The sequence below is a fragment of the Sarcophilus harrisii genome, chromosome 5 (assembly GCF_902635505.1).
Source record: "Sarcophilus harrisii chromosome 5, mSarHar1.11, whole genome shotgun sequence".
NCBI classification, from domain to species: Eukaryota; Metazoa; Chordata; class Mammalia; order Dasyuromorphia; family Dasyuridae; genus Sarcophilus; species Sarcophilus harrisii.
In genome coordinates, this window is record NC_045430.1 from 72,110,106 (window position 1) to 72,136,032 (window position 25,927).

The following is a 25,927-nucleotide window of genomic DNA, read 5'->3' on the forward strand; positions in this document are numbered from 1 at the left end:
CTATTTTCTAGAAATTATATTTTCTATAAATATTAACAAATATGATTTCTCTGACCTAAAACCCTTTCCAGACTTTTCCCTTTAGGAAAGAGGGAAGAACAAAAGCTAAGGCCCTTCTTTGAAATGGAGTAAGGGTTATAACTGAACTTAACTCTTGTCTAGATAAGATCTTTGCCTTCCTACTCCCACCTGGGAATGTCAGCTTGTTGAAATTCAAGGTTAAAGAAGGAAAGCTAAAAAGAATCACAGACAGGCAGACAGTTTTAAGTAACATGTAGAATATATTATATACTTAACAAGAAAAGCAAGCTGTACATTACAAAGATTAGTCACATCATTTTCCATTCTACTATGTATATAGAAATGCTCATTTTAGTTACTGTTTAAGTTCAGAATAAAAAGAAATAGGAGAGAAAAAAAGAAACTCAAAGTTAAGATATTAATCATAGAAAAAAAATTCTTAAGGGGAATGACTCAAAAAAAGCCCAACTGATAACTACTATTCTAGAATGTTACTCCAACTATTTTAAAATATTATAATATTTTTCTTATTCAAGATTCCTATAAATGTTACCTCAAACACATCTTAGGCCCAGGGATTTATGCCACTTTGAATATCTCTAAGAAATGGCTCAGACATAGATTAATGATAGATTAAATGAACTTATTTCTGGGAGGCGTGAGCCCAAATCACAAAGTACTGTATTAATATTATTTTTCTTTGACATATCTTTTCTTCCTCCTTTTTGGGCAACAATCTGGACATGGAGATGGGTGGGCAATATTCCAGAGAGATCTATCCATGTTTCTCTACAAATCAGATTTAGATAAATACAGGTAGATAAACATAACCCATGTGGATAACACACACCTTTCACGCAAACAATTATGTGTATCACTTGATTTCTGTATATGTTCTGTAGAGACTGAGACTGAGACAATGATCTCTTGTAGGGAGATAGAAAAGCAACCATTTTTCATAGATCTATCTGCACACACTTTTAATTCATTTAAGGTTCTCAGATTACTCTTTATTGTTTATCTATAGAAAGCACTAGACTAGAAAGGTTTCCAGGTTGATATCAAACAATGTCTAAAGAGAGAGAACAGTATGCTGCTTTTCTGCATATAGATATAAAAGTAATTATTGCCCAAGTTAGGTCTGTCACTATTTGACACCTATTCAATGCAGAGAGTACTCTCCATCTGAAATGATGGTCAAAATAAAATCAGGGTCCAAAGTTCCAGTTTTCATAGAACATGGCAAAATCAGTACTCAGAAAAACTTCATTTCTCTTGTGAAAGGGAAATACCTTAAGGCTATCCAGCAGCTGTCAATATTTTCTTCTTTTTTGCAGATTCTAGGGATTATGCTTGATGGTTGAGAAGCCAATAGGGCAGGTCAGATAAGGCAATTGTGAAATGAAGTCTGCCTTTGGTGCCCTTGGTATCTCATTTTCAGTGTCTGCCTTTCTTCTTTCAGCACTAGCCTCAGTCCCCAGGCAGTCAGTGGTTTCCTACTCTTTACCGATTCCCGAGTTCCCTCTCCTGTGATGTTCCACTTGTATACACTTTCTCCATCAATGCCCCACACTCAAGATCTTTCTGACTTTTTCTGCTGTTCCATCAAAATTTATCTCACCAGTGTGCTATTTTCAGAGCTCTTTGACATGATTCCAATTATAATTTATAAGTGGCTGGCTATCCAACCTCTCTATAAAACGAAGCAAGAATCTGTTTTTAAGACTTACATGAACTGATGCTCAGTGAAGTGAGCATTATACACAATAACAGCAAGATTATGTGATCAACTCTATTGGACTTGCCTCTTTTCAACAATGAGATGGTCCAAGGCAATTCCAGTAGTTTTGGGATGGAAAATACCATCTGTATCTATTATGGAGACTGAATGTGGATCAAAGCATAGTATTTTCATTTTGTTGTTGCTTATTTTCTATTTCTTTCTTGTGTTTTTTTTTCCTTTTTGAGCTATTTTTTTCTTTCACAACACAAAAAATATGGAAATATGTTTAAAAGAATCGCACAAATTTAACCTATATTCAGATTGCTTGCTATCTTGGAGAGAGAGGATGTAAGGGAAGGAGAGAGAAAAAATTGGAACACAAAGGTTTACATTTACATTTACAAAAATGAATGCTGAAAACTATCTTTACATGTATTTGGAAAAATACAGTAATATTGAGAAATTTTTTTAAAAGAATCTATTTTGAAAAATATTTCCAGAACATAAATCTGATCATGCTTTTCTATCCACCTCCCAACACACATATCCACTTATATATATACTCAAAAATTATCAGTGACTCCCCACTGTCCCTAGTATATAAAATCCTCAGTTTGGCATTTCAAACTTTTCAAACCTTTCCAGCCTTATTTCTATCACTACCCTTTAGATATTCTGTTTTGCCAAAATTGCTTGATGGCTATTATTTGTGCATAATATTCCAAGTATGACCTCCTCACCTTTGTGTTTGGAGTTCTTTCTCTTCTCAACTCTGCTTTGGGAATCTCTTGCTTCCTTTACAATTCAGCTAAGGGACCAGTACCTCCATTTTTTTCCAGGAAGCCTTTCCCGATCCTCCCAATTATCAACACTCATCCTTTTGAAATTTCTTTGTATATTATGTATGTATGTATGTATGATTTCTTTCTCAGAAGAATATAAGCTCTTTATGGAAAGGAATTGTTTAATTTTTGTAGTTCTTGGCACCAAGAAGGAATCCAAAAATTATTTATTTAATTGAACTATGGAAATGAAAACAGGCCATGTGATAAATACCAGCCCATAGAAAAGCAACAGGAATAAAACTTATATCTATGAATCCCATTGTATATTCTTTTAACTCTTTCCTAAAGGAACTATGATGACTACTGAGTGTTAACTTTTTTTTATTTTTGTATCTAATTCTGAATTCTTTCCTTCCTTTCACCCCTTTCCTCATTCATTGAGAAGGCAAGAAATATACTGCCCATTATACATATGAAATCATACAAAACATTTTCTACATTAGCCATGTTATGAAAAAAAGCAAGAAAAATAAAGAAGATAATATACTTCAATCAACATTCAGAGGTTGGTCAGTTCTCTCGATGGAGGTGGATAGCATTTTTCATCACTAATATTTTGGATTTGTCTTGGATCATTGTATTGATTGGAATAACTAAGCCTTTCACAATTGATTATCATTACAATATTGCTATTACTACATACAATGTTTTCCTGATTCTACACACTTCTCTTTGTATCAGTTCATATACATCTTCCCAGGTTCTTCTGGAACCATCCCTTCATCATTTCTTATAGTACAATAGTACTTCATCACAATCATATACTACAGCTTGTTCAGTCAATTCCCCACTGATGCACATCCCTTCAATTTCCAGTTCTTTGCCTCCACAAAAAGTTGTTATAATTTTTACATAACTGTTATAAATATTTTTGTACATAAGAGAATGACTACTGAACCTTGGGGGAAAACTTCTTTTGAGTATTTCAGTAACTGCACAAGTGAAACATTATTTTAATTTAGAAGTCACAAATAAGAAATTCTTTTTGTAGGTTGTACAGATAAATCTTTCTGAAGCACCTTCCTGGAAAGAGCCATTAGAGCAATAAAAATGACTAGTCTTCTATTTCAACTGAAAGCCTTCATCTGAAACAGTTGTTAGAATTTGCTCTGAGATGCTATATCATGGAACCATGCAATAGGATGAATTGACTTTGGAGGAGAGCAATTAGATTTAGTCATCTCAAAGTTGTTAACATAAAGACATAAGTAATGTGTTACACAACAAGTGGATAACTGGAAGATAAGTTGGTAACTGATATTGGTTTGAGTAGGACATTGATTTTTCATGAATGAATGAGTTTATAACAGACCTCAGAAATAAATCTAACAGGAAGAAAGATGTTGATCTAAAATTTAGCATTAAATTTAAAAGGAGATTTTAAAGAACTTCCTTTTCTCTTAAGTCCCATAAAGAATATTGATCCTTCTCTAGGGGAAAGGAATGTGTTTAAAATAAATAAATAATGAAAGAAATGTAAACACTGAATACCCTTTCAAGTATTACCTGCAAGTCTAATGATGCTTTCTATAACATCACCTCCTTCATTGATGATAACCTAATGTTCTGTAAGGATGAATCATCTATGGAATACTTTGTAATGGCATTTTAGTAGGCCAGCCATGACTCAAGATGGTCTGGTAATTCAGATGGGAAATAGGAACAAAATGAGCACTTTAGAAGTTAACAAATGGAGATTTACTTAACCATATGAGGGGAAGGATATTCAATGATGACTGAATAGTTTTCTTTTAGCCTCCTTCAGCTGCTTTCATGCCTGTGGGAACAAATTGTTCTCATCTGCTCATTTCACTGAGAAAAGTCATCACATGCTTGTGATAAACAACCCCCCTCCCCAACTCACTGACCTATAACCTATTGGTTATTATATTCCAATAATATATTATACACATAATAATATATTAAATATATATACTATATCATATGCTATATAACACTATATATTGGGGTACTCAAGGTAGATTAGCACCTCTGGTGTAAGATGTAGCCCCAAGAAATACAGTGGACCATACCCTGGTATTTTGGTATAATTATTGAATTGCTGAATTCAATAGAATTATTATCTTAGTTAACAGAACTATAGTTCTCTTAGTATTGCCTCAAATTACTTTATTGACATCTGTACAACTGTTAACTTATACTGAGTTTGTCATCATTTAAAAGCCCTATTTATCACATGAAATTGACACACAATATTCAATTCAAATAACCCTCCAAACATTTTGACTCCTAGTCAATACTTTTGGAATATAGCCCAGTGATTTTCAAAAATTTAATTGTTACTCCACACATTCCCCTATCACCACCACAAAATGGCACCAATTAGTGGTGTCTGGATTATTTTAGAAGGCAGTGAAGAAGGGCTAGTGGAAAGCAGTTTTGAAGTTGGTCCATAAAGGAGAAAGAAATTGATTCAAAGACAGCTTCTCAGGAAGAGTAGGACACCTATACTGAGTAAATGCAGATTGAGTTTAGTTATTTTCTCCAAATCCTTACTAACTTCCCTCCTTTCCCTATTGGAAAAAGAAAAGGAAAGGAAAAAGAAAAAAACTGATCTTGACAATATTTTCTTAGTTTATGATTGAATATATCCTATAAGTATTCCTATAAGAAGAAAGGGCTTAATCTCAAAGTTAAAGAACACTGAGACTCAAGTTTTATCTCTGACAAGTTCAGTTTCTCTCTGTCTCTCCAGTTTCTAGAACTATCAATTATAGACCAACATAATAAAAAATTATTAAAGACCAAGTGATGTTGGGCAAGTCTCTTTATAACAATTTTCTTATAAAAAGAGAAAGTTGGAATAGGAGTCTAAGGTTCTTAGTTAAACTGTGGACCCATATGGAGTCTCATAACTAAATGTGGGGGTCACAAAATTATGATTTATTATAATTAAATGTTTGATTTATATACCTATTTTTATTTATTGTATGCCTGAGGTCATGTAAAAATTTCTTGGGCAAAAAGGGGTTATGAGTGGAAAAAGTCTAAGAAACTCTAATCTAAAATTTCTTCCAGATCTACAATCCTGCTTTTTTATGGTCTATATATCTATTCTAATCCTTTGATTTTAGATGATGTTTGTCAGAAAGAATTACTCTTTATTAAATAGTACTTCATTATCTTATTCACTTCTAGGTATTTGCAAATAGAATGTTTATTCTTCACAGATATATATATATATATATATATATATATATTATATATATATATAATATATATATATATATATATATATATATATATATACAGAGAGAGAAAGAGAGAGAGAGAGAGACAACAAATGCAGCACCTGAATTATTTAACATTTCCTCTAAGAAAAAATGAATATGATGAATACAGAGAAGCACAAAATCTGCATGAACTGATATAGAGTTAAGCAAGGAGAGCTAAGAAAACTATATACAATGATTCCCAAAAAGTAAAGGAAAATAGTAAGAAAGGTTAAAAGAAAAAAAAATAACCACAAAATATTTAAAAGGGAATATTACAAAGAACAAATATGATTCCAAAGAAGAGATATGAGAAGACACTTGATTCCATTCTCTTGCAAAGGTGAAAAGTCTGTGATATATTTCATTGCATATATTTTCAGCCCCTTTTTTTGATGTTTTGATTAGTTTCACTTTTTTTCTGTTTTTTTTCTTTAAAATATTGTTTGTTCTAAAGTAATATTAGGAGAAATTTTGTTGATGTTAAAAAAACTCAAAGGGTATTAATAAACTTAAAAACCAAGCAAATAACTTTTCTTTCAGTATTTCTGAATTCCCTTATAAGAATGGTTACAGAATTCTCTGACCCAGCCAAATATTTTTGGTATTTTGTATTCTGTCCCTACCATTTCACAAAATTAAAGAGAAAGAATAGATTTTAAAATTCAGTGGTTCATTTCTCAGTACATCATTATGTTGTCCCAGTGTGCATCACAATGAAAATGACTGACTAAGGAGTTTGAATAAAAGTAAATATAGAAGCTTTATGTAAATCTGGTTGTTGAATCAGAGGAGGAATGAAATAGCACTAAGGATCTACTGGTTCTTTCTTTAATCTATAGTGCAATTTTTTCTAATCATTAGATACCTTATTGATTTTTACTATATTAGAACTTCCAGTTTTCCAAAAGTTATAAAAATTTTAATGACTTCTCCAAAATCCATGTGAGAAACCATCAATTAATTTTCTGGTTCTCCCCCCGCAATGAAGGAACTTCAACTTCATCAAAATTAAACTGCTCTCTTAATGAATTTTTCAGACACCTCAACTTGAACACAGCAGCAATTGCATCCCAATAACATTATTTTCTTTACTACTGCAAGGAAAATTTAAATATACATTAGCTAAATAGAGGGTTCAAATGTTTTAACATTTATTGTAGATGGTATGAAAATACATAATTTTACATGCTGTCTTTTTTAGGGTTTAATCTGTTGCCATGTCTATTCACAATATCAGAAATAGTACAGAATAGCTTGTTCTATGGCTTTTGGTCAATTGGAACAGCTGCTGCCCATCTATACAGTGACATTGGCCTGATGCCCAGGCCACACATGTGGTACAATTTGAAGGGTGCCAAAAGGCTCAGCTTCCACAAAAGTATATTTTCTACAGTCCTGTCATGGCACCTGAAATCCCCATTACTGGAATCACTTTTTAGAATTAAGGTCTCTAGAAAGTCACTTTTAAAATACCTAGGAGGAAAAAAGAGAGATGCCAATTATGCTTCAGGATAAACCAGCACCAGACCATGAATAAATTTATCAGATTAATTAGCAATCATTTGGAAAGCAGAGGTAAGAATCATTAGCTCATTGGAGCCTATAAAGGGACCTTAGAGGTCTAATTTAACATCCTTATTTTAAGAATACATGAGACCATGTGAATGAAGTGGATTGAAGTGAGAGCCCCATTGGCTCAGGAAACTTAGTAGTTCTGTGAATATTAACACATCAACTAATCTCTCAGAATCCTTCCAGTGTTTTAAGTATGCAATCCTGGCAACATTCTCGACTTGTCATTCTCCTGAATCCTATATATCCAATCAGTTGCCAAATCTTGACATTTCTGCCTCTATATGTCACACATGATTTCTTTTTTCTTCTCACACATTATCTTTTGCCTCAGTTATTGTAACAGACTCTTCATTGATTCACCATCTTTAAGGCTCTTGTCACTCCTGCCCATTTTACATGCTAATACCAAAGTTATCTTTATTTAGTGAAGATACAGTCATATCCAGTAGCTTTCTATTATCTGAAGAATAAAATATAAATTCCTCTGTTTAGCTTTTAAAGTCTCATACGACCTGATCCCAATCTACCTTTCTGCATTCATATGGATGTTCTACATTCTATGATCCAGACAAAATCTATTCCTCATACATAACCCTCCATTTCCCTATTATTCATACCTGAAATGCATCCCCTCTTTGTCTTTGCCTTAAATGGTCCTTCTTTTCCTTTAAAATGAAGTTATGGAATATCTCCTTGAAGCCTTTCCTTATCCTCTCATTTGTTGCTGCCATCCCTGCTAAATTACTTTTCATTTCACTTTTGTATACATATGTTTATATATATATGTTAATTTTTAATTTATGCCATGTATATGCTTATATGTATTTGTTTTCTCCTTCATTAGAATATAATCTTATTCATACTCATAGGGATTATTTCATTTTTGGTGCTTGCAACCTCAGTGCTTACTCCATGCTGGCATATTTTTATTTTTGTTTAGTCATGTCCAACTCTTTATGACTCTATGGACCATAGCCCACCACTATTGTTCTGGAGTTTTCTTGGTAATGACACTGGAATAGTTCATCATTTCCTTCTCCAGTGGATTAAGGCAAACAGAGGTAAATGTTTTGCCCCAAGTCACAAAACTAATAAGTATCTAAGGCTAGATTTGAATTCAGCTTTTTCTAACTCCAGCTCCAGAACTCTACCAGAGCCTTCACACTAGGTGCTGACACAGTGATTGCTGATTGTTTGATTTCTCCGTTTGTAAAATAGAGTTGTCCCAATATAGTGGAGAGACTGTGAACCTTGAAATCAAGAAAACCTAGTCTTGCTTCTGACACATATGGAACTGTGTGATACTGGACAAATCCCTTAACCTTTCAGTGCCCCTGGCAACTCTCCAAGGCTTTCAAAGCAGGTGCTGATTTGTACTGATAGAAACTTTCCTCACCCAAGTTTCCTACACCAGAAATGTCAAACACAATGCTGCTGTAACACCTCCCTTTGAACCAGATTAAAATGTAATTGGAAAATATTTAACAAAATAAATAAAAACATGATGTTAATATGTGGTTTTCTAAGTAATATGGAAAATTAATCACCTCATTTCTATTAGTTTGACACCACTGCTCTATAACAGTAAAATTACAAGGGGTGGGGAGGAGAGTGGCTGGAAAATGCTTGTACTTACTATCTTCATAGAGTTATTATGAGGAAAGTATTTCTCATGCCTTAAAGTACTATACAGAGTCAAGTGACTTTTATACTTATTTAGCAGCAGAATCAGGACTTTAACTGAAGAGCCGAATACTCTTTTCTTTCTTATCAGGAACCTGGGGGAATGGAATGTTCACAGGACCAAAAAAAAATATTAAGGGATATGGGAAAGATCCAGTTCTCTGGAAAATCTCTGCAAATCATACAGAATTAGAACTGAAGATGTCCTGTTACATTGTGAAAAGGGAATATAAGAGGTGAGAATGACATAAATTGGGATGAGAACCTAAAACTTTTGGGTGCAAGACTTGAAGTGTTCAGGGTAGCAATTCCTAGGTCCAAATGATGTGTTTGGGATGCAGCATATAATACTGAGACTGATATTCAGGCACCAAATGATAGACTTCACAATGGCCATTCTCTTTGGCAAATTTAGGAGAAGAGATTAAAGACAAAATGAAGAGATACAATTAGACACCAGGAGGGGTAAATATGAAATAGAATTGGGAGAGTATATGGTTAGCAAAGAAAGGGGTTTTAACAATTAACAATGGAAAAGACAAGTTCCCCAGTGGAACTCACAATTAACCAGGAGAAAAGAAATATTCTATGAGGTGAGAGTATACCATTGACTGACAGGCTAAACCCACAAAGTAGTTTAGCACCCTAAAAGAGTTAGTTAGCTATAAGGAGAAAGACACCATGAAGATGGCAGGCTCAACCCAGAGGGATTCAGCAAAAGTGCCATGGGCCATGGACAGATTTGTAAGGTAAATTTAACTTCAGGGGTTTGATTTCTTACTGAACATAGAAAGTAGGGGTACCCACTAACTCCATAGAGGATGGGACTATAAGGTTGAACTGATCTCTATCAGTGCCCTTCCCTGCTTGCCTTCAGGAGTAATTTTATCAGTACTTATAGCTCTCTCTGCCAACCCCACCTAGTAACCCAGAACTTTATCACTCTGGTACTTTTGTATAGACAAATATAGACTGATTAATTTGGTCACAAATGGTGACAAAATTCCACAAGGGATTGCATTCAAATATGTAGAGTGAGTCATGGAGTTTTCCAGACTTGAATTAGTTTGGATTTAATAAGAGATAACAACAAAAACTCTTGAAAGTCAATATAACTTATGAAATGGCACATTCAAAATGAATCAGTTTAAGACATAGAATTTAACAACATTTCACTCTGGAAATGAAGGCTGGGAAGCATAGTTACAAAAACATTTATTTTATGTTTTATTCCCTAGCTAGGGAATAAAAGAGTCTAGACAAGCTAGTCCTGGGAAACTGCCTCTGTAAGTTTAATTTAGGGTCTGTTGTGTTTTTCAACTTCATTCTCATTCCTCTTTTTTCCTTCTGTGTGCTAATTTACTGATGGGTTGCATATCACAAGGATCCTAGAAAAAACTTTGGAGGTCATTTAGTCCAATCTTCTCACTTTATAGTTAAGTGATTTACCAAGGTTACACAAGTAATATGTAAGCAGAAACAGGATTTGAACTCTGGTACTGATTCCAAATACAGTATCTTTGATATCAATAAGGCAGCTAAATGGTGACATAGTGCACACAGAGTGTCTCCCTTATCTTCCTAAAATCAAATCTGACCTCAGACAATTAATTACTAGCTGTGTCACTCTGGACCAGTCACTTATCCTATTTGCCTCGATTTTCTCATCTGGAAAATGTGCTGGAAAAAGGAAATGGCAAACCATCTTTGCCAAGAAAATCCCAAATGGGGTCACAAAAAGTCGACAGGATTGAAACAATAAACTATTCATGTCAATGCCAGTCCATTAACTGATCATTTTGGTAACAAAAAAAAGCACTGATTCTTCTGGAGTCAGTGCCACTGGTACTTCTACTAAGTTATATAACTGTCAACTACTTAAATGACTCAAAACTCCCTGGGATAGTTTCCTCCATATAAAAGGAACAAAGTAGACCAGATGGACTTTAAGATTTCTTCCAGCTCTAAATCTATAAACCTCTGTATTCAGAGAGAAATACTCTCAATTCGTTTATGCTGAATTTTCACGAGAAAGACATATATAACCATATCCTAGGATTATTTGGAATTTTCATGTGTTTATTATTAAAATCAGGATGGCTAAAGACATGTATTTCATTACTCTGGTAGTCCATAGTCTATATAACTTAGAGCTCATTCATTTAACTGTCAATCAATTGTAGATATTTCCATTTCTTAGGGCTTTTTTTTTTTTTTTTTTAACTGCATAGGAGTAAATAACACTAAAGTGATCCTAGTACTAGGTAGATGATAAAGTTAGCCCCCCCAGTCCTCCTTTCATTCATGGAAACGATCACCCAGGCATAAAGATATTTGAGAATATTTTGCCTTTCTTTGGGCTTTCTTTAGCTTTCTTCTCCTGAGCCCAAACCAGAATTCCTAAATAGATTTTGAAAACAGAAGCCTTTATATAGATCAGCATGAATGGAAGGTACTCATTGCCATTCAGGGCATAAATAAAAATGAGGAGGCAACCTAATCACTAAGTGAGTGGAAAAAAAAAGAAAAGCACATCATAAATCTCTGAAGTTGTCCCCTATTTACATAAGCAGTAGCAAACAGTTCCTGTACTGCCTAAATAATGAAACTAAAAACTAGGAGAGGCACCCTTCATGTATCTTAATGAAATATTGCATATAATAAGCATGAAATAAAAAGCCTCATTGAACAGATCTAGACTAGTCAAAATATAAATAAATGCTCACATATGCATAATGCATAGGTGTTAAACATTTCCTTTGTGTATGATGCTTTGAGAAAAGTTTGCAGGATTTAAAAAAAAATGAGCATACAAATCCCTGAAGACCTATTTCTCATTTTGCAATGCATTTGACAGGATCTGATCCCAGGGCAGTGGGGTTCCCAGTGGCTTTTCAGTGAGGACCACACAACAAGATTAAAAGTGAATTCTGCTTAGCAATAAGTAAATGGGTAGAGGGCGCTATTTTCAGAGAACATTTAGTTCATGTTCTTTACCCTGGCTCCCTATAATTATGATATATCCTATTTACTTTGTTAGAAATGTTCAGGCACTGATCATTTGTGGCAAGCTAGACTACAGTGAGTGTTAATATTCTCTTCCTTTCAAGATAAGAATATTAAGACTCAGAGTTAAAATAATTTTTGAATCATCATCATCAGACAATCATGGAACCAAAATGATTAATATTATAGTCAATGCATAGTGCTTTAGAATTTATAAAATAATTCTCCTTTTGAGAACCTGGGGAAATCACAATGACAATATTATTATTTAACTGATGTAGAAAACTTTTGGGAGGATGTGATTTATTTGACCAAGATAACATAGCTAGTAAATGGAGAAGTCAGAATTTGAATTCATGTCTTCTAATCTCAAGTCCTTTACTGCTCAAATTTTATGGTTTCAATGTCCAGTCTCAGTTCATTATATTATTTAAAAAAAACTCACATCTTAGGGTTCCTACCAGTATTTTTTCCAATTAAAAATTGATTAGATACCCACTGGATGTGAAGCACAATGCTAAGAATACAAAAATTTTTTTAAATGACACAGACCCAGCCTTTGAAGAGTTTACTTTTTTTTAATACTGGTTCAAAGAGTTTACTCCCACCCAGTTGGAGGGAAGGTAGAATGAAAACGAAGTAGGAAGGGTAAGAGGAAAATATACACATAGTTAATTAAAATGTAGGGCATCAAGGGGGCAAAGGAGATAGTCTATACAAAGAACTCTTAAGAGAATTTGAGGAGTGTGGGAACATTCTCATTCATTCTCTGTCTGTCTGTCTGTCTCTCTTTTTCAGCAATCAGGGTTAAGTGACTTGCTGAAGGCTACTTTGCTAGTAAAGGTCTGAGGCCACAAATAAACTCAGGTCCTCCTGATTTCAGGCCAGTGCTCTATCCAATGTGCCATCCAGCTGCCCCAGAAGAGTTCTTTAAATGAGTTCCTGAAATTAGGACCGAAACTAGTTAATAACTAGGTAATTACCAATTACCTGATCAATGATATTCAACATTGATATGAACTGTCAGCAAATACTTTTGTGCAACCAATATACAGCTAAACTTGATGTATCCATTTAATTGATATGTCATTTTCTTCTCATTAATTATCTCTTATGGGTCACCTTGAAAAATAATCTCCTTTCCTTCTAGATATTTTCTCTTTTCAAAATTCTAGAAGTTACTATTTTGTCTATTCTTAGTCCCTGGTTAGGCTGTCTACACCATATGTTGTTAGCTACCTTAATTTTCCTTTGAAGTAAATTCTCCCTTCTCCAACTCATTTTATTGCTCTACATTTTGTTAGGTACTCAAGAGACTCAACCTGAATTCATTATTAGAGCTGGTTGTCGTACAGACTTCCCTTTCTGTAATGCTTACCCAGGCTTAGTTTAGATTTTATATTCCACTGTAAACAAATATCAAATTCATTGCCTTCTCCTTTAAATAGTTTTCTTTTAGAAATGCAGGTGCCTTCTATTCCCACATGGATTATCCACCTTGAAATCTATTGGCCTCCAAATTTTAGTCTCATTCTAATTTTCCTGTCACTTCTCTGAGGTATCTCTCTTCCGTGGGTGCACATTCAAGAAACAGAAATAATTTTTATGGAAGTAATTAAGATTAAGTGACTTGCCAAGGATCACATAGCTAATAAGATCATATTTGAACTCAGACTCTAGAGCTAATGCTCTATTCCCTATCCTACCTAGATCTGGAAATGCAAATAAAATTTAATATACTTTGAAGGAGTTAGGATTTCATCAGTCTGGATGATTCTTCCATAGATGCAAAAACAGTTAAATAGTATGGTATAGAGAGTGCTATAGAGTCAGGAAGGCCTGAGTTAAAATCCTGCTTTTCCAACTATGTGATCCTTTGAAGGCCTCATCCTCAGTTTCCTCATATGCAAAATGAGAATGATAATCGTATTTACCTCATGGGATTGTTGTAAGAATCAAATGATCTAATTTGAAGTTCCTCTAGGAAGCCTTTCATATACTAGAAAGTGAGTTCTTCCATGAGATTAAGATACTATAATGGTATCCAATTTGTTGGTCATTAGACCAAATTAAGAATACCAACAGTTAAAATAATGGTCTACAAACTGTGATTCTGAGACCTCTGCTCTTTTCCCATCATTTTACCACTATTACCATGGAAGGAAAGAAACGAGCATTTATTAATCACCTACCATATATTTATCAGGCATTGTGTTAAGTGCTTTAACAAAAATTATCTCATTTTGATCCTGGAAGTAGGTGTCATCACCTCCATTTTCTGTTCCTCTATATATTAGTTGATATCATTTGTTACTATAGATTTAAAAATGTCTCTGGTTGCTAAATCCTTCATCATAAGCTTTTCTGAAATTAGCTAGGCTGGTTCTTGAGTATTTTCTATTGCTGGTCTAGACTCAAACACTTGACAGTGAAATGAATTGTCATACTTGATGATCCACAAACATAATCTCCAAGAAATCAGGGTCTCCTCTTTGACACAACTCTTAAAAGAGGAATTTTGATCTCAGCTTAAGTAAAAATAAAATGATAATTGTTGTTCAGTTATATTGGACCCTTCATGACTCCATTTGGGCTTTTCTTGGCAAAAATATTGGAGTGGTTTATCATTTCCTTCTCCAGCTTATTTTACAGATAGGGAAATTGAGGCAAACAGGTTTAAGTGACTTGCCAAGAGTCAGATAGCTAGAAAGTGGCTGAGGTCAGTTTTGAACTCAGATTTTCTTGACTCTTTCCACTGTGCCACTTCACTGCCCACAGTGATAATAGCTAGTATTTTTATAGCGTTTTAAGGTCTGCAAAGCACTTTGCAAACATCTTATCAAAGAAAGAGGAAAAGAACTCATATGAACAAAAATATTTATAGCAGTTCTTTTTATGTCATCAATTGGGGATTGTCTGAACAAGTTATGAATATGAATGTAATAGAATTCCACTGTGTTGTAAGGAATAAAGGGGATGGTTGCAGAAAAGTCTGGGAAGAATTGTCTGAGTTGATATAAAGAGAAGTGACCAGAATCAGAACAACTTATTCAATAAGAATATTTAAAGAAAATCAACTTTGAAAGATTTAGGAACTCTGATCAACCCAATAACCAACCACAGTTCCAAAGGTCTCATGATGAAAAATGATATCTAGATAGTGAAGTGATAGACTTAAGAGTACGGATAAAATGATATTTTCTTATTCCTTCCTTCCTTTTTCTTCCTTTTTCCCTTTCCTTCTAAGATATGGCTAATGTAGCAATTGATTTGCGCAACTATATAAAAGTACTTTGTTTTTATTGCTTTCTCAGTGAAAACAAAACAAAAACAATCATTATATCCAATGCTCTATCCATTATACCACCTAATTCTTTTATATATAATTAGGAGGGCAAATATTTTAGAAATAAAGTAATGTAAGCCAAATGTTGGTTCTTTCTTTCTTTTTTTGGTTTAGTTCCCCCTTGTTTATAGGCAAATATGATGGAGATGATAATATTATGATGAGATTATCTGCCTGCTAAATATTCACTTCATATAGATAGTTAGGTGGCAAAATGGATAGAGCATCGGACGTGGAATGAGAAATACTTCAAAGCATTTGGCACTAATTGCATAATCCTGGACAATTCACTTAACTTGTCTGCCTCAGTTTCCTTTTCTATAAAATAGAGATGATAATAATAATAACATTTACATTCCAGGGTTGTTGTGAGAATATAATGAGATAATTTTTGTAAAGTGCTATGACATTACAAGTTAGTATTATTACTTATATCATGGTAAAATTTTTTTTTTTACAATTTTGCATTGATCATATCAGTATAGTTTTTTATTCTCTTTTAAGATGAACTTCATTCCCCATTTTACTTTCCCTACCTCCAATTCTCCCAGGGGAAAAATTATTGAACCTAAAGTCTAATCTGAGTTCTGGTTTATTCTGGTTATCCCTGAACAAGTCATTTAACATCTCTAAGGTTTCTTCTATAAAACAGAGAAAATAATAACTGTATATGGTTGTTATAAATAAAGTGTTTTATAACCCTTGAATTATTATAGGAATGTGAAATACTTTTAAAAATCTAACATATTCATGTTAATTTTCTCCTCTCCTCTCTGATCTAACTGAAGAGTTTTTGTTAACAGTTTTTTAGGTTAAAAAAGTTTACACTTTGCTTGCTTTCAACAAGCTTCATTTTTTTTTCAAAGAAAATGATATATCTATGGAATCTTTGCCTTTCATGCTAAGTGTTCAAGCAGGGTTTGCAGTTGAAAATGAAGAGGATCTAAAAGAATCCATGGGTACCCAGTCAGAATATATATCAGGTGCTAAAAAATTTTTCAGATTCGCTGCATGAGTTAGAAAATGAAGTGCTGGTTTTAGATAGCAATATTGACACTTTCAGGTGTTTGCTTAGAATGCATTGGTGTTTTTCAAAAGTCAGTACATGCTTCTAAGAAATTATTGTGTATACTTTTTTTAGGCTTTGGAGCAAATCCAAAAGAGCAGGTGGAATTTCATATCTCTAGGGGGGGTATCATCAAACTCCTAAACTTCAGTCCAAAGAAATGATAACATTCTTTTTAAAAAATTTAATTAAAAAAATAAAAACCCTAGAGAGCTAGAGACCTGAAGCTCAGTAGGAATAGAAAACTGCCTTCTTTTTTATAGGGCATTTCTTTTAACATTTGAATGGATCCATGTCATCATCAAAGAGGATATCCAAAAACAAAATCAGGGCTTTTTTTATTGGATGTTTTTGTTTTCCTTCTCAGTAGGAGAAACATCACTAGGAGGAGATGAACTTCCTGTAAAAAAAAATCTAGACAGGAAATAGGATAAAATTCCAGACAGTGATGTGGATATACATAGGAAAAGCCTAAGAGTTCTAAGAAAAATTATAGAGAGTTAACAAAAGTATGCTGATGAAAGTAAAGGCCAAATATACTTTTGAGATAAAGTATCCTTTGTTTCCTTTGAAACAAAAGTTACTGGCCTGTGTAAAGAATTTGTACAAAATTCGGAAATAGTTCTATTAAGTAACCAATTTTGAGGAAATTAGTAACTCTTTACTAATTTGCTAATTGCTATATTTAAAAAGGGAATGAGGAAAGCTGCATTATGATGGTAGTGCTGAGTAAATACCTCCCTTTCCCCTAATACATCTCCTGAAGGTTATCACAATTTCCTTAGAACTCGGCTACCTTGAATGCTTTGAAGCTGGAATAGAAGCTTGTGTATGCGCCTGTATATGTGTGTGTGTGTGTGTGTGTGTGTGTGTGTGTGTGTAGCCATTACTTAATGGGACCAAAATGTATTTTGCTAGGACTTGTTTCTCCTTTGATCATTACTCAGAATCATTCTCTATGGCATTCATTAAGTGTTATTAAAAACATTCTCTAAATGTTGTTGTGAAACAAGGACTTAGCTCAGTCATAGCACCTGAGTTTAAGTTTGGGCTCTACTACTTCCTAGATGTATGACCCTGGTCATGTAATTTCACAGTATATTTAAGCTTACTCTCAAGCAGCTCCAAATATGTTTCCTTTTAGGGCAATAATCAACCCTAAGGTTATCAGTACCAGAAATCTGAGGGATTATACAGATTCCCAAGGAAGAAAAAGACCTACAAGCCATAATGTCTAATTTTATCTTAGGGAAAACTTCTTTTGGGGTAAGTCCTTTCCATTTGCCTTTTGTTGTTGTTGTTGTGTTTAAACAAATCCTGTCCTATATTCAATATATTGTCAGTATAAGTGCTTGCATAAGAGTTGAGGGTCCTTTTATATTCTACTGAAATCTAAATATAAGCTTTATTCTAAAGCTCCCAAGAGAAACCCTAGATGGTGGACAGGAGCCATCAGTGTGAGAGTGTGAATTGTGCTTTGTTCAGTCATGTCTGACTCTTTGGAACCCTATGGATCACAGTGTCTATGGGTTTCTTGGCAAGATACTGGAGTGATTTGCCATTTCTTTCACCAGAAGATCAACGCAAATAGGGTTAAGTGACTTGCCCCAGGATCACACATCTAGGAGGGATCTGAGATTTAAATCCAGTCTTCCTGATTTCAGACTCATCACTTTCTCCACTGAGGCACCTGGCTTCCTCCTGTCTTCTTCCTACCTATAAAATGTAAAATGGTTCATATAAACCCAGATGTTAGATTTTGACTAAGGATTTTATCATTAAAATATTTTTAATATGTTATACATATAATATATACATAATATTTGTATTATCTTACATAAAAAACTATTAGATATTTCAAACATGATGTTCTATAGCCATTTCAAACTCATTATATCCAAAACAAACTTTGTATTCAGTTCTTCCAAAGTTCTCCATTACTGTTGCAGCATTCTTATAGTTATTCAGGTTTCTAAATTTGTTTTTATAAATTCATAGATTTTGAGTTGGAAGAGATCATTGAGATGATTTAATCCAATCCCTTCATTTTACAATGGAGAAAATGAAAAAGGCTAGAAGAGTTGTCCCTTTCCATAGGTAATAAACACCATCTGGGCTTTGATTCCAAGACCTCTAACTGCAGATCTAGTACTTACTCAAAGGGGATATTTGTAAAGCACTTAGCACAGTGTCTAACATAGAATAAGATTTTAATAAATGTTTACTTCCTTCTTTCCTCCACCCCTGTCTCCTTTCTTAATTCTTCACTTTCCTTGATCCCACATATTTATTGTTATCAGATGTCTTAAATTTCTATTTTTCTGTTTGCCACATGTACCCGTTTCCTTTCCACTCACAATGTCACAACTCTAGTTCAGGGCCAACATTGCCTTTTGCCCTGGAATACTTACTTCTATAGTTTCTTAATCGGTGTCCCTGCCTCAAGTCTGTCCACACTTCAATCCAACTTGTCCTCAGTGGCCCAAATGGTTTTCTTTGAACACATGCTCACCCTACTTAGAAACTTTCAATTAAAGGCTACTTGATTACTGACTAGCCTAATCCAATGGTACAGGTTTAGATTGGAATGAAATGAGACAACAGCTGACCATGTAACTCCCTAACAAAAGGAAGTTTAGTCAATAATAGCATGGCAAAGATATTAATTAGATGCATTATTGATGCATTTGGACATAGCTCCTCTTACTTACATATTTACCACAATGCAGAGTCAAGACAGAAGAGTGTATTGATTTGTATGGCAATGAGGAGTCTGTCAAGCCTGAGATCTGGATGGTTAGGAATTTTCCCTTCAGTTCAAAGCTTCAGTTTCCTGGACCACCTAGACTTTGAGCATGGTTTTATTGCCTTTTTAGAGAAAAATTAGTCTATGTGGCAAGGCTCTTCCATTTTCTTGGGCCATATATAGTGCATTTCTAGCTGTGTGATGGGGTTTACTGCCATGGATCCCAAACAGATTGAAATCCTCCAAGAATTACAGATGTGGAAAAGAATTCTTGCTCAATTGTGACATAGCCTAGATAATTTCTGAGGTCCCTTAAAAATATTCTGTTATTCTGGTGAAGGAAAAGTACATATTGATTTCTACCTAGGACCATTCTCAAAATGCGCAATGACTCAATATGGTTAGCCTGTGAGCTCCTTGAGAGCAGGGATTGTTTTGTTTTGTATTTTTCTTTGTCTCTCCAGAAATTAACACACCAACTTCAGGCACTTATTGCTTGCTCACTTGACCTGACTTATCCTATGGTTAAGTTTCACTTCTCTGATCCTTTAAAGACTTCTGATATAAGAATCATTAATACAGGAAAATCTAGCAAGGCTTGGATATCTTGTTTATTCTGGGCCACGGGATAGAATACTGCAGAAGATATACATCACATAAATATTGTTTTTTTTTTTTTTAAAGAGAATCTTGAGCAAGTCATGTGAGGTAGCTCAGGCAAGACTTCTGATGAAAATCCTCTGGGACAGTTTGCCTCTGCTCTTCTTCAACTCAATCAAGACTCTCACTGTCAAAACTCCTGGGAAAGACCTGCTTCTCTATTCAAAACTGTCAGCACCCCTTCATTTTGGGGCTGGTCAGTTTCTATAATGAAAACCTGTCACCCTGGCATAGGACAGAGAAGAGCAGAGAAGAGGAGCAAAAATCACTGTCTCATCAGATTGCTTTATGCAGTGGTATATATATATTATATATATATATATATATATATATATATATATATATATATCCAATCTTTCCATCTTCAACAGTTATTAAATTTCTCTGGCTACATTATTGCATTGCAAAAAGAACAGCCTGGCATGTACCTCTCAGTTCAGGGAAGACACCAGCAGTTCTTTCAAAGCTGAAAAAGAAGATGAGGAAGAACAAAATATCTAGTAAAGTTCAGTTCTTCTTTATAGTTACAAATCAATCTCTAGTTCCAGATCCTGAAATACTCCTTGAAGCTAGAATACAATCATCTTCAGATGGGGAAGGAACTCCAGCCTTCAGAGAGATATATAAGCAGGGAAGATCTAAGATAGTCAGTCCTACCATTTGATCACTCCCCATAGTCAAGAAATTCTTACATCTGACTGACAAGACCCTTTAAAGTCATTTTTTTCTTATTCAGTGATCCAGACATGGAAGGCACAAATTTAGAATGACAGGATATAAGAACTCTTGAAAAACTTAAGTATCTTATAGTATAGATGTTTGAGGTTTGGAGAACAGATTCAACCAATTCAAACCCAGGTCTGCTTTGATTCTAAGAATCTGCCTATCTAATCAATACCTCCCACAATTAAAAAGAAAAATTAAAAATGCTTTCTTATGCTGCTTTTTAAAGAGCAATGAACTTATTTAGAACAAGAAGATTCTTCCTACCCTTCATAAAACATTATACTGGTTAGTAAAAAAAAAAAAAAAAAAAAAAAAAACTGGGGCAGGTCATAGAGCTTGGTCTTGTAGTGAAGAAAACCTTCGGGCTAATCATGCCTCAGGATTATCCAGTATTCAGGAAAATGGATATTTTGTGACACAGGTCAAGTTGCTCAGCCTCTCCAGGTCTCAGTTACTTCACCTGTGAAGTGGGAAAGAGATCGAACTCAATGACCTTAAGATTTCTCTCTTCTTTTTTCTTTTAACTGACATTTTCTTTAGTGTGTAAAGGTACTAGATTTATATTCTCAATCCAAGATGTGGAAGGGAAATCCGTGGGATGGTATTACTAAATCTGGAAACAACCTTAGAGGTCATCTGGGCCAGTCCCCTCATTTGTAAAGATGAGAAAAATGAGATACAAGAAGCCGAAGTGATCAAGGGGTCACACTGGCAGGATTTGAATCCATGCCCTTTAATTCCAAAGACAATGCTCCTGGACTTTCTCTCCTCCCTATTTAATACAGAGCATGGTTGGATCAGGAGCTTTGGGGACAATCTGTGTGCACTGAGGGTCTGGGGGGAAGGGAGCATGAGAATGAAGCCCTCCTGCACAATCTCCAAACCCCCTCCCCTCCAGGCCTGGTGCCAGTTTTTACCTGCTGGGAAAGGGAGCATCCGTGGCCGCCCTGCGCTCGCTGCTCTCCGCTCTGTGAATGTGTGTGTGTTTGTGTGTGTATATGTGTGTGAGAGAGCCTGGGAGTGTAGCTGTGCGCGCACTCGCTCCCTCCCTCCTCGCTTGGCTCGCTCGCTCGCTCTTTCCCTCGCCCGCCCGCCGCCTGGTTCAGACTCGCTCACGGTCTCAGGGCGGGAGGATCCGGAGAGAGGAGCCCCGAGAGCTCGGTGTGCGGCGGCGGCTGCGGCCACTCCGGTTCCGAGTCCCACCTGCTGGCGGCCCAGAGAAGAGGAGGAGGAAAGGGAAGGAGCCGCAGCAGCAGCAGAAGGAAACCCGGTCCTTCCTCCAGCTTACACCTACCTCCCCCCAGGGCTTTGAAATCCTCTGAAGCCCCCAACCCCCCTTCTCCCTGGCCCCGGGTGGCCTCGTGGAAAGCGTGCGAGTCCCCCGCCCTCTCCCAGCCCTCGCCGGCCCAAGGCTGCCGCTGCTGCAGCCCCTCCTGCCCGCTGGCCGTGACCGCCGCTAACGAGGGAGCGAGGCGGAGAGAGAGAGGGGCTGCGAGGAGAAGGACCCGGGCAGGCACCGGCGCCTACTGCAATGTGCCGGGGAGCCGCCGCCTCCTGGCCTCAGCCCCTCTGAACCAGCCTCAGGGGAGTGGAGGAAGAGGACAAGCGATACGAGGTAGCTGCGAGCCGCAGAGACAGAGGGGAGGAGAGCGCGATCGGGAGAGAGCGAGCTAGCAAGAAAGCCGGGAGAGAGCGCGGGCGAAGAGAGGAGGAGCACCAGCAGGGCGCACCATGCCGGGCTGGAAGAAGAACATCCCCATCTGTTTGCAAGCCGAAGAGCAGGAGAAAGGTGAGCGCGCGCGCCAGGGCGAGGAGGAGGAGGAGGAGAAGGAGAAAAAGGAGGAGGGACCTGGAGGGCAGGTTCGGCCCGGGCAGCCAGCCTGCCGCGCCTCCATCTCCGCCTCCGCCTCCTTGCGCCTAGCCCGGCCTGGGACCAGGCAGCAGACTCGGGATCTTGTCCGACCATCGTTTTGTCTTTAGGTCCGGTGCCAGGAGCCCTCACCCCTCGCTAAGAGGGGGGAGGGAAACCGCTGGCACGGAGCGGGGGCGCGCTGCTGGCAACACAGGGGGACTCTTCCACAATCAACTTTTAATTTGGGGAAAGTTTTCCGCTGAGGCGGGCACAGCCTCCTCCACACCTTCCCGTCTGAGATGCTGGGGGGTTGGGGGGGGGCGGCTCTGAGAGGTTTTGAGGAGAGGGGCGGGGTCTTTCCTGGTTCTCCAAAGTTGACTTTTCAAACTTTCCTCCTCCTCCCACTGAGGTCCCCCCTCCATTCCTTCCCCCCGCCCCCACACACACCTTGTCCCCGCCTCGGGCTTTGGCAGCAGAGTGGTTGCCAAACCTAAAGTTGCTGGAGATTTCTCTAACTAGAAAGATGAGGGTGGGGGCAGGGCGCGCCGGGCCACTGCGGGTCTCGGGAGGGGGGGGGGGGCGGTTCGAGGGACCTGCGACTTAGCTGGAGGATTTGTGCCTGGGAGGAACTAGGGGTGAGTTAGAACCCAGCGCGGTCCTCTTGAATTAATACTGCAGTATTTTTTTTAATTAATATGTATTTTTTTTTAAGTGCATGCACCGTGGCTTTGCGGATCTGTTTAGCTGCCAAACAGTTTAGTTTGCATATTTCTTTCCAGTGATTGGCAGAGAGAGAGAAAAAAAAAAGTTGAAGGCCTTCTTTTGCCCCTTACAAAGAAGGCAAGATTTCATTAAGGTCATTTTCGTAGTTTTTAGATTGTCTGAAAAAAAGCCAGGGAGTTCAATTTTGTAACCTGGAGGGATGTGCTTTTTGAACCAGATTTGCCTATTGAAGATCTACAGAGCAAAGGTCATGGAATCGCAGGCTTATGGAGTGACACTAGGTTCTGTGGCTTTGGATTCTAGATATGAATAGTTGCTTAGTGTTACCCATGTATATATGATCCTGTTGTCTAGCAAGAATTTTTTTCCTGCCCTTCCCCAAACCTGGTTTCTAACAGAGTTCATTTCAGGTTCCAAATGGAATGTAGTCCTTTAAGGCTTGATGGTAATAGATAAGTGAGAAGAAGGCAATCTGGTGTGAAGATGGAAGAGAGCTAGCTGTCCTTGTATAGTTTAAAGCCCAGAAATTGGATCATTTTATTAATGGTAGTTCTACTATAGGTTTAAGCTGTCAAAAGTTTTAAGCTTTCATGACAATGCTTAGTAATGCTATGTTAATGTATGACCCTTAGTTCTTCTCTAGATGGCACAGCCTGTCTTTGCTTTATTTGTCAATTAATCAGAGATTTCATACTTTTATAATAGTAATCTTTATTTGTGTTTATTAAATTTATACCTTTGTTATTTGGCATAATTTCTAGCAGCTGACCTTAAATTTGTGTAATCAAAAAAAAAAACAACAACCCTATTTAGGAAATTTTATCTTTCCTGTTAGTAAATCTCATTTGGAAGATAAGGATTTCAGAACCAATCTCCCTCTCCCCCACCCCCCACCCCCAAGAGAAAAGCCTTGCATGTGAAAGTGTCCAGTCTGGGACTGACTATCTCCCCCCCCCCTCCCCCATTCCCTACACTTCATGATACACTTGATAGTAAGTATTTCAGTTGTTTGCTGAAAACTTCAGCAAAACTGCCAACATGTTTTATAGGGATACTGAAATGGCTGCATTTTGGGATGGTCACAAAGTGCACTTGAATGTCTTTTGGAGAGATATGGTTACTTTGAAAGATGATCACCTAATCTGCTCTGTAGAGATAAGACCCAAATTTTTCCAACACTCTCAAATCTGAGTCAGAATTTGGGTATGCTTTCTTATCTTTGCTAGGAGTATACTGCTGAACATTTGTTACTAGATATCTCTCTCACATTAATGTCTTCACAGCCCTTGTTTATAGAGGTGAATTTCTAAAACAATTAGGAAATGCTTGGTTACTTATCTCTTCTCAAGATGTGCCCTTTCATTGGAGATTCAACAAATAACATTTATTAGATTTATTATTTTAATCTCCAGTCCATTTTGCATGTATTTATGTGTTGTATATATATTTTAAAACAAACTTAGCCATCTTAATGGTTTTTAATGCCTCCATCAGTGCCCACTGCTTAAGCTTGGTTTATCATTTTTGGAAGACTTGCCGGGCAAAATCTTGTTATTTGCATTTGAAATCAGATTATGTTTTCCCTCTAAGGAAACTAAGGAATATTTTAAGAGCTCATTAATAGTACTGATCTCAGATGGTAGTAAATGGCTTAAATGTTGAGTGTGGTAAGATGAATAATGAAACAAAGGACATATATTTGGGGAGGGTATAGTTTGAGGGGGGAGGGTAAGTCAGTTGCAAATGCTGTATAGTGAAATTTAAGGCGCTTTCTTCCAAAATAACCCTGCTTATGCTTTTTGTAGAAAATGCCCATTTAGGCACCATAAAACCCATTATAGAAACTACCCTAGCATGAAGAATTTTCATGGAATTTTTATTTAGCTAAACCTCTTATTAAGTCCAACAAAGTGTGGCACAAGATACCTGCATAAAAATTACCCTCAATTCAGATTCTGTTAGGGTAATTCTGTTAGGGTAAAATTTGTTATTTTGTACATCTTTGTATTTGGGAAATCCATATTTTTAACTAGTTCATTAAAATAATTTTAATATTATTCTACACAAAAAAGAAGTTTTACAGTTTTACATCATAATTATAATTACAAAGTAGTCATAGTAACTTAGGTTCATATTGAAGAAGTCTGTCAAGATTTATATGAAGAGAGCTATCACTTTTGTGCACTGTGCCAAGCACTAGAACAGTGACTGCTGTAAATGCTGTCACTTCCAAAATGACATGTTAAGACTTACCCATGTAAGATGACATACCATTAAAATTCAGGGCACACTTCCCTGCTCCTCCCCCAAATATTTCTGCCTGAGCTGCTAAACCAAATCTAGTTTATGTCACCTAATACTCTTTTGTGGTGACATTTGAGCAAATGTTTTAAGAAAAGGAGAATGTTTCTGGATTTTTTTTCTATTTGATATCCCTTCCAATACAGTTAGATAAAATAATTTTATTGGCTTCCACCTCTGCCTCATAGCTGAAAAATGTCTGGCAAGAGCACAGTTAGAAGACTGGTTTCAGTAAATAAGGATGCTGTTCACTTACTGAGTATTTTTCTCTTTGGGAACACATGTTTTATTTGGTTTTGATTTGTTTTTTTTTTTTTTTTTTTGAGTAGTACACAAAATTAAGGAGACTACTTAAAATAATTTATTTAAATATAAACCAATAAACATACTTTCTGAATTTTGAATGGATTTGAATGGA

General features: G+C 36.3%; 1 protein-coding gene across 6 annotated transcripts in view; it reads left to right on the top strand.

Moving 5' to 3' along the window:
* Positions 1–22,354: 22,354 nt before the first annotated feature.
* Positions 22,355–25,927, top strand: part of GRIP1 (glutamate receptor interacting protein 1) — a 773,529-nt gene continuing 769,956 nt past the window's right edge. For all 6 annotated transcript variants that reach the window (XM_031938371.1, XM_031938365.1, XM_031938368.1 and 3 more), the window contains exon 1: positions 22,355–22,422. In XM_031938371.1, the coding sequence (XP_031794231.1) occupies positions 22,365–22,422 (58 nt within the window). In that variant the 5' untranslated portion in view covers positions 22,355–22,364. The remainder of the gene's footprint in view (positions 22,423–25,927) is intronic.